This window comes from Camelina sativa, chromosome 11, assembly GCF_030686135.1.
Source record: "Camelina sativa cultivar CO46 ecotype springtype chromosome 11, ASM3068613v1".
In the NCBI taxonomy this organism is placed as follows: Eukaryota; Viridiplantae; Streptophyta; class Magnoliopsida; order Brassicales; family Brassicaceae; genus Camelina; species Camelina sativa.
The window spans coordinates 9913776-9927233 of record NC_141890.1 but is presented as its reverse complement, the minus strand read 5'-3'; the positions used below and the strand labels follow the sequence as shown (position 1 = coordinate 9927233).

At 32.1% G+C, this 13458-nt stretch overlaps 1 protein-coding gene and 2 pseudogenes across 2 annotated transcripts; 2 read left to right on the top strand and 1 right to left on the bottom strand.

Annotated features, from left to right (window-relative positions):
* Positions 1-4090: 4090 nt before the first annotated feature.
* LOC104722792 (putative lipid-binding protein AIR1B pseudogene) lies at positions 4091-4759 on the top strand (annotated as a pseudogene). Its single transcript, XR_015571107.1, has one exon. The product of XR_015571107.1 is annotated as a putative lipid-binding protein AIR1B pseudogene (transcript).
* A 3410-nt stretch (positions 4760-8169) lies between these two features.
* On the top strand, positions 8170-8733 carry LOC104722794 (putative lipid-binding protein AIR1B pseudogene; annotated as a pseudogene).
* Positions 8734-12339: 3606 nt separating this feature from the next.
* Positions 12340-13392, bottom strand: LOC104722791 (uncharacterized). The gene is made up of 2 exons (XM_010441027.3): positions 13153-13392; positions 12340-13073 (listed from the first exon to the last, which is right to left on the bottom strand). The coding sequence occupies exons 1-2, from the start codon at positions 13300-13302 to the stop codon at positions 12435-12437; spliced, it is 789 nt and encodes a 262-aa protein (XP_010439329.1). The 5' UTR covers positions 13303-13392; the 3' UTR covers positions 12340-12434.
* Positions 13393-13458: the final 66 nt, after the last annotated feature.

Here is a 13458-nt window from a genome sequence, read left to right as displayed (position 1 = left end):
GTTACTAAAACTCTGAAAAAATACTTAAGATTTTGGATGTAAATACAGTGAATCCACAATGTTCAGTTTTCATCAAATCAATAAAATTAAATGTATGTTATATTCAAATGGAATTTAAATTGCATCTTTAATATAGATTTTATCAGTGTTTGTTGATAATATATTGGTTTTTAGTTTTTCTTTTTTTGTTATTATTTTTGCTGTATTTTTTTATTCTTATAAATCATAGACTAAAATATTATTTGCGTTTTCTTGTCTTTCACCGATGGAATAAGTTCAATCCGTCAACTATATAAACCAAATAACCCCAAACAAGAAGACAGACATTCAAAAACTCAATTATCATATAATGATGTAAATAATAATAACAAAATAACCAAAAAAAATTAGCATTACAATTATCCAAAGTTTATGAAACTTGACTCCAAACAATAAATATTAAATTATGAAATCGAATTAAAAGAATATATAACAATAAATAAAATAAAAAACTAACTCGCATTATAGCGTGGATTCTAACCTAGTATAGACTAACTATCAATTTTCCTCGAGCTTGAAACTATCTACAACTTTTTCCGATAACTATATATATAAAAACTATGGATTTGTAATTAAAAAAAAATTATGATAGTAGTTTCTAAATATATAAATTTATTTTCAACTTAATTTAAAAAAATTATACATTAAAACTGAATTAGAAATGGAATTAGAAAGCAGAAGATGAATTAACAAAAGCATTAGACTGCAATATAGACATACAACTAAAGAGAGGATAAATTCACACATTTTTTAGCTAAAACAGAGATACTATGAATCAGTTCTCGGATATGCACTTTAAGAAGAACAAACTCAATGATAGAAATATCATACCCATTTGAGGAAGGAGAGATTCCGAATTTATCAAATTCTGTGTACTCAATGCACGATATACCATATTCCCACTTCCCATCAAAATTCTTCTTCTCCATCAATACATTAATCCCTTCGGTTGCTCCAGCATTTCTTTTACAGGATGCAAACGCAAGTTTCTGCCACATTAGATACCAGTTGCAATCAACACCAGATGCTCTCCTTATCATCTCGAAAAGTGATACATATAATCTTTTGAATCTATGTGCAGTATGTGGGTTATAAACATATGATGCAAGTCTACCTTATTATACCGTAAGCCAATCCCAGCAAGGGCCAAGAGGGTAACATCTGTGGCAGCCACAACATTGCTGCAATATCACAATTATAAACACTAAATCCAGATAGTTCTGATTTTATTTTAATGAACAACTTCACAATGGTACAAGTAACTAACCTAACTTGCCGAATGGTTGCTCCCTTTCTTCCATGATCGAAAAACCATTTAAGCCAATTTCCAAATTGCGCCATGGCCACCAGGTTTACTAACCGGCACAAAGGCCTTTGATATTAGTATAGAATTGACAATAAGGATTTATGACAGTCAATGGCCCTCAATGGTACAAGACTTTTAAGATTTTAAAAAAATTAAAGCCTTGAAAGTCATTTATTTGCCCATTAGATTTTTTTTACTTTTATTTTTTTAAAAGCTTTGTAAGTCACTTTTGTTTTTCCTTCTTTGTTTTCTCAGATTTTTTTAAAGTGTCAAAACCAGGCTTTAAAATTAAACAAATATAAAACTTTTTTTTTCTCCCCATTATACTTAAAAGTCCTGTTTTAGAAAACACTAGGCGCTAGTCGGGCGGTCGGGGTGGGCCTAGCGCCTAGCAAGAAAATCGGAGACTAATTTTAGGGTTATTTTATTAAATTAGTAATAAAATTAAAATATATTGTACTAAATATATGTATAATTCTGTTTATATTAAAAGAAAAGTATAAAACTATAGTATTGTCTTTAAAATTATGATTTTATTAAAAGTTTATACATTAGTTATTGTAAAACATCATAAACTATTAATTTAAATGTCGAAATAACAAAAATATTTATGTCTGATTTATATTTAGTTCCAAAAATAATCGGTATACACAAAATTAAGCGGAAAGTACTCGGATTTGACAGATTATAATCAAATTAGACAGACATAATCGGACAATTGATATTAGGCGGGGATTAGTCATTAATCGAGGCGGAGAGGGTCGGCCTAGCGATTTTGCGGGGCGTAATCGGTGCTAGGCGGGAATTTTTAAAACAGGGCTTAAAAGCTCTCTAAAAGTTTATATATGAATTTTACATTAATTATTTTTACACATTAATTATTCTTATTTTTTTCTGCTTCTTTTAAGATCCATTTCAATAATAATTATTTTTATTTTCATTATCATCATTTTAATATATTTTAATAATAAAAGTAAAAGCTTCAGTTTTAAAAGTATTTGTTACCAATCAAATTTTAACAGTTAACGTTTCTACAGTCAAAGCATCTACAGCCAAATTCTCTACAACTAAAAGTTTAAAGTTAAAGTCTTTAAAGCCATAAGTAACATTCGTTACCAATCGGGACCAATAACTAAATTCAATTGCAAATTTATGACTGATTAGGCACGTAAGTTGGAGGGACGTTATCCCCTTTATAATAAAACGGGAGTACACAACATTGTTTTGTAGACTATATAATTTTAATAAGTTGGTTATAAATAGGTTATGCATTAATGATAAATTAATTGGTTACAAATAGGTTATACCAAAAATCTTAAAGAGAATATTCTAAAGAATCATATCATCTAACTTACCATATTAATTTCTTTTACTAAATTATTCATCAAATAAAATATTTTGATATCTAACTTAACATATTAATTTGTTAATTATCATTATACTTCACCATCATTTTTATATATAAGTCTATTTTGTGAAACAAAAAAATATCATAATTAAAAAATAGTTTTATTTCCGGATATACGATAAGTTGAATTTTTAAAAACAAATAGAAATTGTTCGATCTATAAAATATTCAAGTTTTAGTAATATTATTCTTTATAAATAATTTCTATTGAATTAAAAATTTTACTGAGTAACGGGTCAAAATTTTAATATTTACAAAAGTAAGTCTTATAATGACATTTAAGTCATGATGTAGAATATACATTGTTGAAATAACTTCGTATATATAACCTAATACAACATATTAAATTTTTATTTTAAAATATAAAATATATAAAATTTTGTGTAAAATAAATTTTAACCAGTGTTATAGCACAGATACTTATCTAGAATTATTAACAATATAAAACTTACAAAATATGTGTCTTTTTCAAGCTATCATATTTAGCATATAGTTTTATTGCATAATGTTTTATCCAAAAAAACTTTTAAAAACAATCACATAAATTATATTTTATATTAAAATTACAATATAAATAAAATAAATTTCAACCCGTGCTCTAGCACGGATCTTAATCTAGTTGTATTGTTTAAAACTGTATACTAAACTTACAGTCAGTATGGTTGATTTCCATTTAAATACTAAAATTCTCTAGATGAGGTTTAGAATATATACCTTGTGAGTTATAAAATAAAAAAAAAAAAAAAAAAATACTACTCCACTTTTATGAAATGCCGCTAAATTAGCAGTAACTAAAAACAAAAATTGAATTTCATCTCCTATGTACAAACGTTAGCGTAAGAAACTAAAAATTACTTTATCCCAAGGTTGGTTCATTAGCCATTTTGGTTTGAAGTGGGTCGAAAATATTAACCGGATGAAGTTTTCACTATCAATTATATAGATTATTGTACATACATACATGTATCACAAAGTGAGCGGCAATTAGGTCAATAAAAATAATAGAAAGAAAAACAAAAAAAAACAAAAAACAAATGATCCAGAAATAACAACTTTGTTAAATTATGTACATTTTTTACGAAATACAAAAATGTACATTTTTGACGAAATGATCCTTGCCAAACCTCTTCTTAGGACTTGAATGAGGTTTTGATGTAATCATGTAAAGAAGCTACAACTCATGCATGCTAATTGTGGCGGGACCAAATATTACATTATTAGTTCATTAACCAAATGTGTAATCAGTTCAGTTGGCATTAAATTAGATGTAAGCAAATTCTTCAATCAGCTAGCCAATCTTTTTTTCTTTCTTGTAAGTATAAATACAAACCCTCACATCCCCAAATTACTCACAACTAACCCTCACCTCCCCAAATTACTCACAACACTCATCTCCAAAACAAAAAGAGAGCTTAATCAGCCTTTTCAAAACATGGTTTCAAAAAACATGACGAAAAACACAATAGCCCTCGTCCTCACCATCAACCTCGTCTTCTTTGGCTTCACCGTGGCCCAGGCTCCACCACCTCAAGCTCCGACGTGTCCTAGAGACATTCAAGCTTGTGTCAACGTGCTTGGCCTCAACGTGTTCATCAATCCTCGAAGTGTAAGCCAATGCTGCACTCTCGTGGCTGGGCTTGACGCCTCTGTGGCCTCTGTATGCCTCTGCAATGCCGTTAGAATCAATATCCTCAATCTAGTGGACGTCAATGTGAGACTTGGTCAGCTTCTTAATACCTGCGGTGTCAATCCCCCAACTGGTTTCAGATGCGCTTAAACTTCTCATAAGACTAAATAAGAAAACCGGTTCTGTGTTATCGGGTAATAATGGTGCAAGTATGTTTCTATAATAATTATGTCTTTTAGCATGATCTATGTTGTTGTTATAATAAAGTGAAAACAGTCGTACTGTTTTCACATTTTCGTGTTTGTCTTCTTCAAGTTAAATTTCCATATACATGTTGTATCTTTTATTTCAGATGAAAAAAGTAAAATACACTTCACCTTTTCTCTGTTTAAATTTTATTTGTTCTATTTCTGTTATTACGTCAAGTTTCAAAATACCATTGGGAATTGGGATATCAAGTTCAGGTTACCTCGAAACTGAATGGACCGAAAGTATTTCAGTAGTCTTGTCCCAAAAAGGTTTTCAGCTTAAAATCATATCTGTCCAAGTTTAGAGGGGTTAGTTATTTTGGATTGGTTTAAGATCGATCAGACTTACTTGGTGTGCACTGGTTTAGGGGTTTCCAAATACATAAGTAACCTGAGACTGATATGAATACTTACTTGGTAACAAGTTTGTCTGAATCCCTCCGGCCCAATATTACCTTCATTGTTTTAATAAAATTGTACTCATTATTTATTAACCAAAAAAAAAGGATGATATAACTGTAATATTGTGCAGCAATTTTTTTTTTCTTTTTTTTTGATTCAGAAACCAAGAGATTGGACCAAGCAAACCACATACAGACCGAAAGTTCAATTTTATGTACTCAATGAACATATCGAAACCCTTTTTTTTTTCAACAAATCGAAACCCTTTAATTCTCTCAAATGGTAAACAAATAAATAGCCAGAGACTGCGAAAAAGCGTTGCCAAATCAACATACAGTAGAACCTCTATAAATTAATACTCGGTAAATTAATAATCTCTATAAATTAATAATTTTTTCCGGTCTCAAAATGGGACTAGTGTAATTTTGGATACAATTCGATAATATATTAAGATAATATTTTTTTTTTTAAAATCCTTTGTAAATATATGGTCCCATCAATAATATAAATTAATAATTATATAAACTTATCTAAATATATATATATATATATACACATCAATTTTTATTAGAGTTCATTTTTAATAATTTTACTATATAAAAATTTTTAAGTGTTATATTCAAAACATGATAATTTTTATTTTCCTTGTAATTGATTTTCTAAAAATATTAGTTATAACGATTAAATCTTATTTTTTAATTTTTTTTACCAAATTAGAAAAGTCTCTCTATAAATTAATAATTATTAATTTATCGAAAAATTAAAACCTCTATAAATTAATAGATTTTCATGGTTCCAACATTATTAATTTATAGAGGTTTTATTGTATCTACTAAGCGAGCGTTAGAGCCGAGTTAAGCTTGTCTTGCATTTGGGATCCTGATCAAACAAAAGCTATCAAAAACCAAACCAAAAATAAAAACAAAAATTTACATATTGGAATTATATTGGTTCTTATATTGGAATTACATATTGGAACTAAAGATAAAAATTAAAAAAAAAAACAATAGCGGAACCGGATCTACATATTGGATCTATGATGTAACAATTACACCCAACCAAAAATAAAAATTTATCGGCATAGCTATTAATTACTAACCGGGATTATACAAAATGATACTGAAATACTCATCCATATATTTTCAAAAATCTACTAAATTGTTGCAATATTCCAATTGACAAGAACATTAGAGAATATCAAGTATCAACCTGAATCTGATACCATGACATGAGAATATCAAATATGAATGATTTGTGTTATTGATTATGTGATTTATTCAAAATACAAACTTAAAGATATGTAAAAAAATATCAAACGAAAAGGAAATCTAAATATCTATTTGTAATACCAAAAGAACTTTGTAGTGTCACCGTTTTATCTATTTCTATATATCTATTTTCCTTAATACCAAAAGAACTTTGGATATCAGTGAAAATCACAGAAAATAATTGACAATACGAATCTATATATGATAGCATTGCATATAACCGACCAAGGTAAGTTATGGATTGTGGAGTTTGACTTTAACTGAGCCAAAGTTTTACATAAATTTCATTGCCAAACCTTGATCAATTTGTAGACTGAGCACATTTTTCATAGTACCTAAAGTATCTATTGTAAGGCTATATGGACGATATGTATTGTTTTGGGGATTGACAAAATGTTCCTTGCCCGCCAAACCTCTTCTCTAGTCTCTAAATGAGGCTTAGATATAATGAGATTTGATATCCTTGAGAAGATGCAACTCGTGCTACTTGTAAGACCAGAAGTTACATTTATCCTTGAAGAGACTTGGTTAGTGATAAACCCTTAATAACTATTTCAGTTGACTTTTTATAACTTAGACGTTAGAGAATTCTTAAACCACATCCAACCGAACCTTCTACAAAACTATAAATACACCACCTCCCAAACTAACCACTCTACACTTCTCTCAAACACACAAAGAGAGCTTAAAACCAAATCTCTATTAACAGAAGAATATTGGTTTTATTGTTCATGACTTTTATATTTAGTCTCTTTTGAACAAAACATAATAATGGATAGTGAAATTTATACAATATTTAATACTCTTTCCGTTTTAAATTTGATAAATATTTCTTCAAATCACTTTTGTTATTGAAAAAAAACAATTTAAAATCAATACGTCTGAAATATTTTCACTTTATAATTTATTATAATATATGAAGGATAATCCTGTACTTCAGGAATAATTCAAAGATAATGTAATCTTTATAATTAATTAGAAGTAAAATATATAATATTTTATTCAGAAAAATATATTTAACTTGAAAAAAAACATCATTTATATGGGACAGAAAGAATACATTTTAAACCAAAACTCAAACTAAATTTGGTGCCTTATGCTGTAATGTTTAAAACTATATATATGCTAAACTTATATGGTTGATTTCCATTATAAATACTGTAGATGAGTTTATATATCTTGAGATTTAAAATATATATATATATATATATATATATAGGAAAATACTACTCCACTTTTATGAAATGCCGCTAAAGCATATAGCAGTAAAAAATAAAAACTGAGTCTCATTTTCTATGTACAAACGCGTTAGCATAGAATCACTTTATCCCAAAGTTGGTTGATTATTAGTCATCTTGGTTTGAAGTGGGTCAAAAATATTAACCGGATGACGTTTTCACCATCAATTATATATACAGAGATTACCGTACTTACATACATATTTTACAGAGTGAGCAGCAATTAGGTAAATGTAAAATTAATAGAAAAAAGGGAAAGAAAAAACAAATGTGTCCAGCCATGCAGGAGGATTCAGGAATAAACAACCTTGTTAGATATAGATAACGTACATTTTCGAGGAAATGTTCCTTGCCAAACCTTTCCTCTGGACTCTGAATGAGGTTTTAATTTGATATACAACTTATGCAAGCTACTTGTGGGACCAAATATTACATTAGTTCATTAACCAAATGAGTAATTAGTTCAGTTGGCATTTAATTAGATGTAAGCGAATTCTTCAATCAGCCAATCTTTTTTTCTTTCTTGTAAGTTTCAACTATAAATAAAAGCCCTCACCTCCCCAAATTACTCACAACACTCATCTCCAAAACAAAAAGAGAGCTTAATCAGCCTTTTCAAAACATGGTTTTAAAAAAACATGACGAAAAACACAATAGCCCTCGTCGTCACCATCAACCTCGTCTTCTTTGGCTTCACCGTGGCCCAGGCTCCACCACCTCAAGCTCCGACGTGTCCTAGAGACATTCAAGCTTGTGTCAACGTGCTTGGCCTCAACGTGTTCATCAATCCTCGAAGTGTAAGCCAATGCTGCACTCTCGTGGCTGGGCTTGACGCCTCTGTGGCCTCTGTATGCCTCTGCAATGCCGTTAGAATCAATATCCTCAATCTAGTGGACGTCAATGTGAGACTTGGTCAGCTTCTTAATACCTGCGGTGTCAATCCCCCAACTGGTTTCAGATGCGCTTAAACTTCTCATAAGACTAAATAAGAAAACCGGTTCCTTCCTATAATGGTGCAAGTATGTTTCTAATTATGTGTTTTAGCATGATCTACGTTGTTGTTATAAATAAAGTGAAAACAGTCGTACACTCGTACTGTTTTCACATTTTCGTATTTGTCTTCTTCAAGTTAATTATCTGTTGTATCTCGTATTTCAGATGAAAAAGTAAAATGCACTTCATCTTTTCTATGTTTAATTTTTCTGTTTTTGTTATTTCATCAAGTTTCAATATACCATTGGGAATTCGGATATCAAGTTTTAACTACGCCACCTCGAAACTGAATGGACCGAAAGTATTCCAGTAGCCTTGTCCCAAAAAGGTTTTGAGCCTAAATCATCTCTGTCCGAATTTAAAAGGGGTTAGTTAAGTTGCAATGGTTTAGGATCGATCATAATTACTTGTGTGCATTGGTTTACTGTTTGTCCAAATACATTTTTTTTTTTTTTTGAATGAATTGTCCAAATACATACGTAACAAGTTCGTCTGAATCCCGCCGTCACAATATTTTACCTTGATCTTTTTAATATACTAAATTTGTATTCATTAACAAAAAAAAAGGATAATATAACCGTAATATATTTATATATATTGTGAACCAAAATATTTAGATTGGACTAAGAAAACCACGTACAGACGGAAAGTTCAATTTTTTTTTTTTGAATCTAATGTTAAATTATATTTAAATAAAAAATAAAAGTTTTGCATCAGCCGTACAAACTGTTTTTCTAAATTTTGTGTACTTGTTTTAAAAAAGAGAAGAAACCATAAAATTTAGTGAAACCTTGTTGCAAACCAAGTCTGAATGAGAGTGTCATCCTTATCCAGTTATCCGGTATGGTACTAGCCCTGTTACGGACATTCTTGTCTATAAACTTCACCAGCTTGCTCCACCTATGAGGGTGATTCTCCACGGCGTCTGTTGTTTCTCTCCATCCAAATTGAATGGATAGCATTTTGGAATGTGTAGTTCAAAAGGAACCAGAGTGTTTTGTCCAAGTCGTTCCCAACAAGCAGCTGTATCACCTGCATCCAGTCGGTTGTGTACTTGTCCGAAAGTTCAATTTTATGTGTTAAAAGAACATACTCAAACCCTTTTTATACTCTCAAATTGTAAGCAAATAAACAGCGAGAGAAGGCTAAAAAGCGTAAAGCAACATGTTTACTAAGCGAGCGTTAGAGCCGATCGAGTTAAGCCTTTCTTGCATTTGGGACTCTGATCAAACAAAAACGAAACCAAAAAACCCAATCTAAAAATTTTGTGGAACCGGATCTATATTGGTTCTATGAGGTAATTAACAATTAAACCGAGCCAAAAAATAAAATTTATTACCAACCATAATTAAACAAAATGATACTGAAATGTTCATCTATACATATTTGCAGAAGTCTACTAAATTATCAACTACAGTAAATGGTTGCAGTCCAGAGAAGTGATTAAAAGAATATCAAATATCAACCTGATTTTGATACCATGACAAGAGAATATCAAATATGAACAATGATTTGTATTTTTTGATTATGTAACCTAAAGGTCTCTATTTATTCAAAATACAAACTTAAAGATATGTAATTACATATCTAACGAAAGGAAATCTAAATATATATTCCTAATTGCTTGGCTGTCAAGATTATCCTTTATACCCCTAGAACTTTGGATATGACTGAAAATTCACCAAAAATAAAAAAAATGACAATACGGATCTATACATGATATTGCACATATATGACCGATTAAAGTAAGTTATGAATTGTGGATTTTGAATACTGAACCGAAGTTTTTCATAAATTTCATTGCCGAACCTTTCATTTGTAGACTGAGCACATTTTTTTATATTACCTTAAATATTTATTGTAAGGCTATATGGCCGATATGTACTGTTTTGGGGCTTGACAAAATGTTCCTTGCGCGCCAAACCTCTTCTCTAGATGAGCTTGAGAAGATGCAAATCTTGCTACTTGTAACTTGTAGACCAGAAGTTACATTTATCCTTGAAGAGACTTGGTTAGTGATAAACCCTTTATCACTATTTCAGTTGACTTTTTTATAACTAGACGTTAAAGAAATCTTAAATTGCATCCAACCAAACCTTCTAAAATACTATAAATACAAACCCTCACCCTGCCTCCCAAACTAATCACTCCACACTTCTCTCAAACACACACAAAGGAAGCTTAACTAGCATATTTAAATCATGGGTTCAAAGAACATGATGAAAAACACTATAGCTCTCTTCCTCACCATCAACCTCGTCTTCCTTGGCTTCACAATGTCCTAAGCTCCACCACCTCAAGCTCCGATGTGTCCGAGAGACTCGATCCAATTACTAGCAAGAAAACAATACAATAATAAAGAGTTTTCCTTTAAACTCTTCTCTAGTTTCTTCATGGTAATAGAGGAGACGATTTTTGTGGATATAAATTAAAGTTTCCGCGTTAGTGTTCTTGTGATCCCAATGATCATGGGATGTGAAGACGAACCCGACGAAGATGACCTGAAGCAACGTTGATGTGTGGTTTGACATACACATGCATGGTTTTAGTTTATTATTGTTTCTTTAGTTAATCCAATTTTGGGTTGGTGCTTAGGAGTATTGCCATAGGTTTTTTTTTACTGGTTTTGGGTCTTATTTTATTGCAATAATTAATTGGGGTTTACTTTCATTTAAACAATTGATGATTGTTCTAGGGTTCTAGGGTTCTAGGGTTCATGGTTTACATGGGTTTGGTTATGATTTTTCTATGTTTTTATTTGGTAATAGTTTTACCATTACGGGGGAGTTGTTTGGAACGCTCATGTTTTAGGTCAATTTCTTTTTGGTCCGATTTGTGGACTGTCCGAGATTAGGACAATTATTTGTAGAGATTGCAGGATTTGCACACACGGGATGTTATTATTCCCTTTTACCGAAGACCGAAGACGAGCTAAAGTTCCACCCCTATTTTTCAAGATAAAAGTTTATACCCGTCCATTATTTGTGGAGATTGCATGATTTTTCAAGATAAAAATTCCACCCATGAGGAGTTTGTTGACATGATTTGTCCGTCCATGACAAGTGTCCACGACATACGTGTTCCGCTTTTCTATTGCAAAGTTTGCGTTTTGCGTACCACGTTTGTCGTGCGGGGGAGTATTGGTATATGGGCCGACAGCCCATATTGGGTTTTGTTATTATAAACCCTAATATTCTTGTAAACCCTAAGACCTAGTGTTATATAAACCCTTGTATCATTGATTAAGAAAACAATACAATAATAAAGAGTTTTTCCTTAAACCCTTCTCTAGTTTCTTCAAATCACAGCCCTCGATTTCTTGAGGATCAACCTGAGAGTTAATGAGGTTCTTAGACTCTGCAATTTACCTCCTCCAGCTGGTTTCAGATGCAGTTAATCCTCTCATGATACTATATAAGCAGACAAATTCCGTAATATCGAATAATAATAGTTAATGGTGCATGCAAAGTATGTTTCTTTAATAATTTATACGCGACCTAAATCTATGTTCTTGAAATAAAGTGAAAACATTCGTAACGTTTTCACATGTTCGTTTTGATGTTCTTCAACTGTTGTATCCAGGCCCGGCTCTTGGGGTGTGCAATCGCACCGGGTCCCAACTTTTTATCAATTTTTTCTTTACAATTACATTTGAAGGCCCTAAAAAATCAAATAATTATTAAAAAAAGGTTCAAATCTTAGAAATGTTACATATTTAGCCTACAATTTTTCCAAAAAAAATTATTTTAGCACCAGGCCCAATAAATTTTTGAGCCGGCCCTGGTTGTATCAAATGAACAAAAGGTAAAATAAACTTAATCTTTCTATTTTTATTTATTTTTGGTAACTTCATAAGGTTTAAATTTTATCATTAGCCATCCCAATTTTAGAAGACGCTAGAGATTCTAACGAACGGTTCCTGCGAGCATGAACGTCTTGTACACAATGGTTCGAACCAGCTCAGAACCACCCCAAGCCGTCTCAAGCTCTTTCACTATATTATCCGACAACAAATCTACTCCTTTCTCCTTGGCAGCACCAACGGCAGACCACGATCTCAGAATCCGCAAGAGTCCTTCGAACGACATCGTTTTCTTCATCTCCAGCTCAATGGGCTTTCCCTCAGAGCCCAAACCCACGCTCTCGAACGGAAACGGTAGCGTTTTATACCCGTCCAAAAAATACTGACTCTCTGAGAATTTAAAATACGGCAGCGTTTCAGCGTTGAACCGAGCCATCAACGAGTCGAACTCGGGACTCACCACCATGTCATTGTTGTAGCTCCACACGGCGATGATTCCTCCTGGTTTACGTAGGAGACGATTCGCGACGGCGTAGAATCTCGGAAGATCGAACCAGTGTACGGCGGTAGCTACAGTTATCAGATCAACAGAGCTCTCTCCTCCCCCGATCAGATTCACCATCTCGTCCTCCGTCATCGACGACGGCGTATGGTGGTAAGTTACTTTCGGATGCGGTTTCCCGAGATTTAACATCGTCTCGCTCACGTCCGTCGCGACTACTCTATCATAGTGTTCCGCGATCTAAAGTACGTGAAAAAATCAAATCGGAAAATGTAATAAAAGAAAGAAAGAAGACAGAGAGGGAGGAGAGAATACATACGCCAATGGCGGCTTGGCCGTTTCCGGTTCCGGCGTCCCAGGCGAGATTGTGACGGTGAGAGAGAGCGGCGAGCTTGGAGTACCAATCGGAGGGATAAGTAGGGCGTGCGTCTAAGTAGATATCAGCTTGGTTATCGTAAACTCCTGACATTTTTTGGTTATTGCGATTTGCTTCTTCGATTCAAATTTCTCAGTCTGCTCTTAATAATAGAGGAGACGACAAGTTGCGAAATACAATTTTGCTATTTCCTCCTCGTTGATTTTGACCGGTTTTGTTTTGGTCAGCTAATTTGATTTTCCGGTTTAA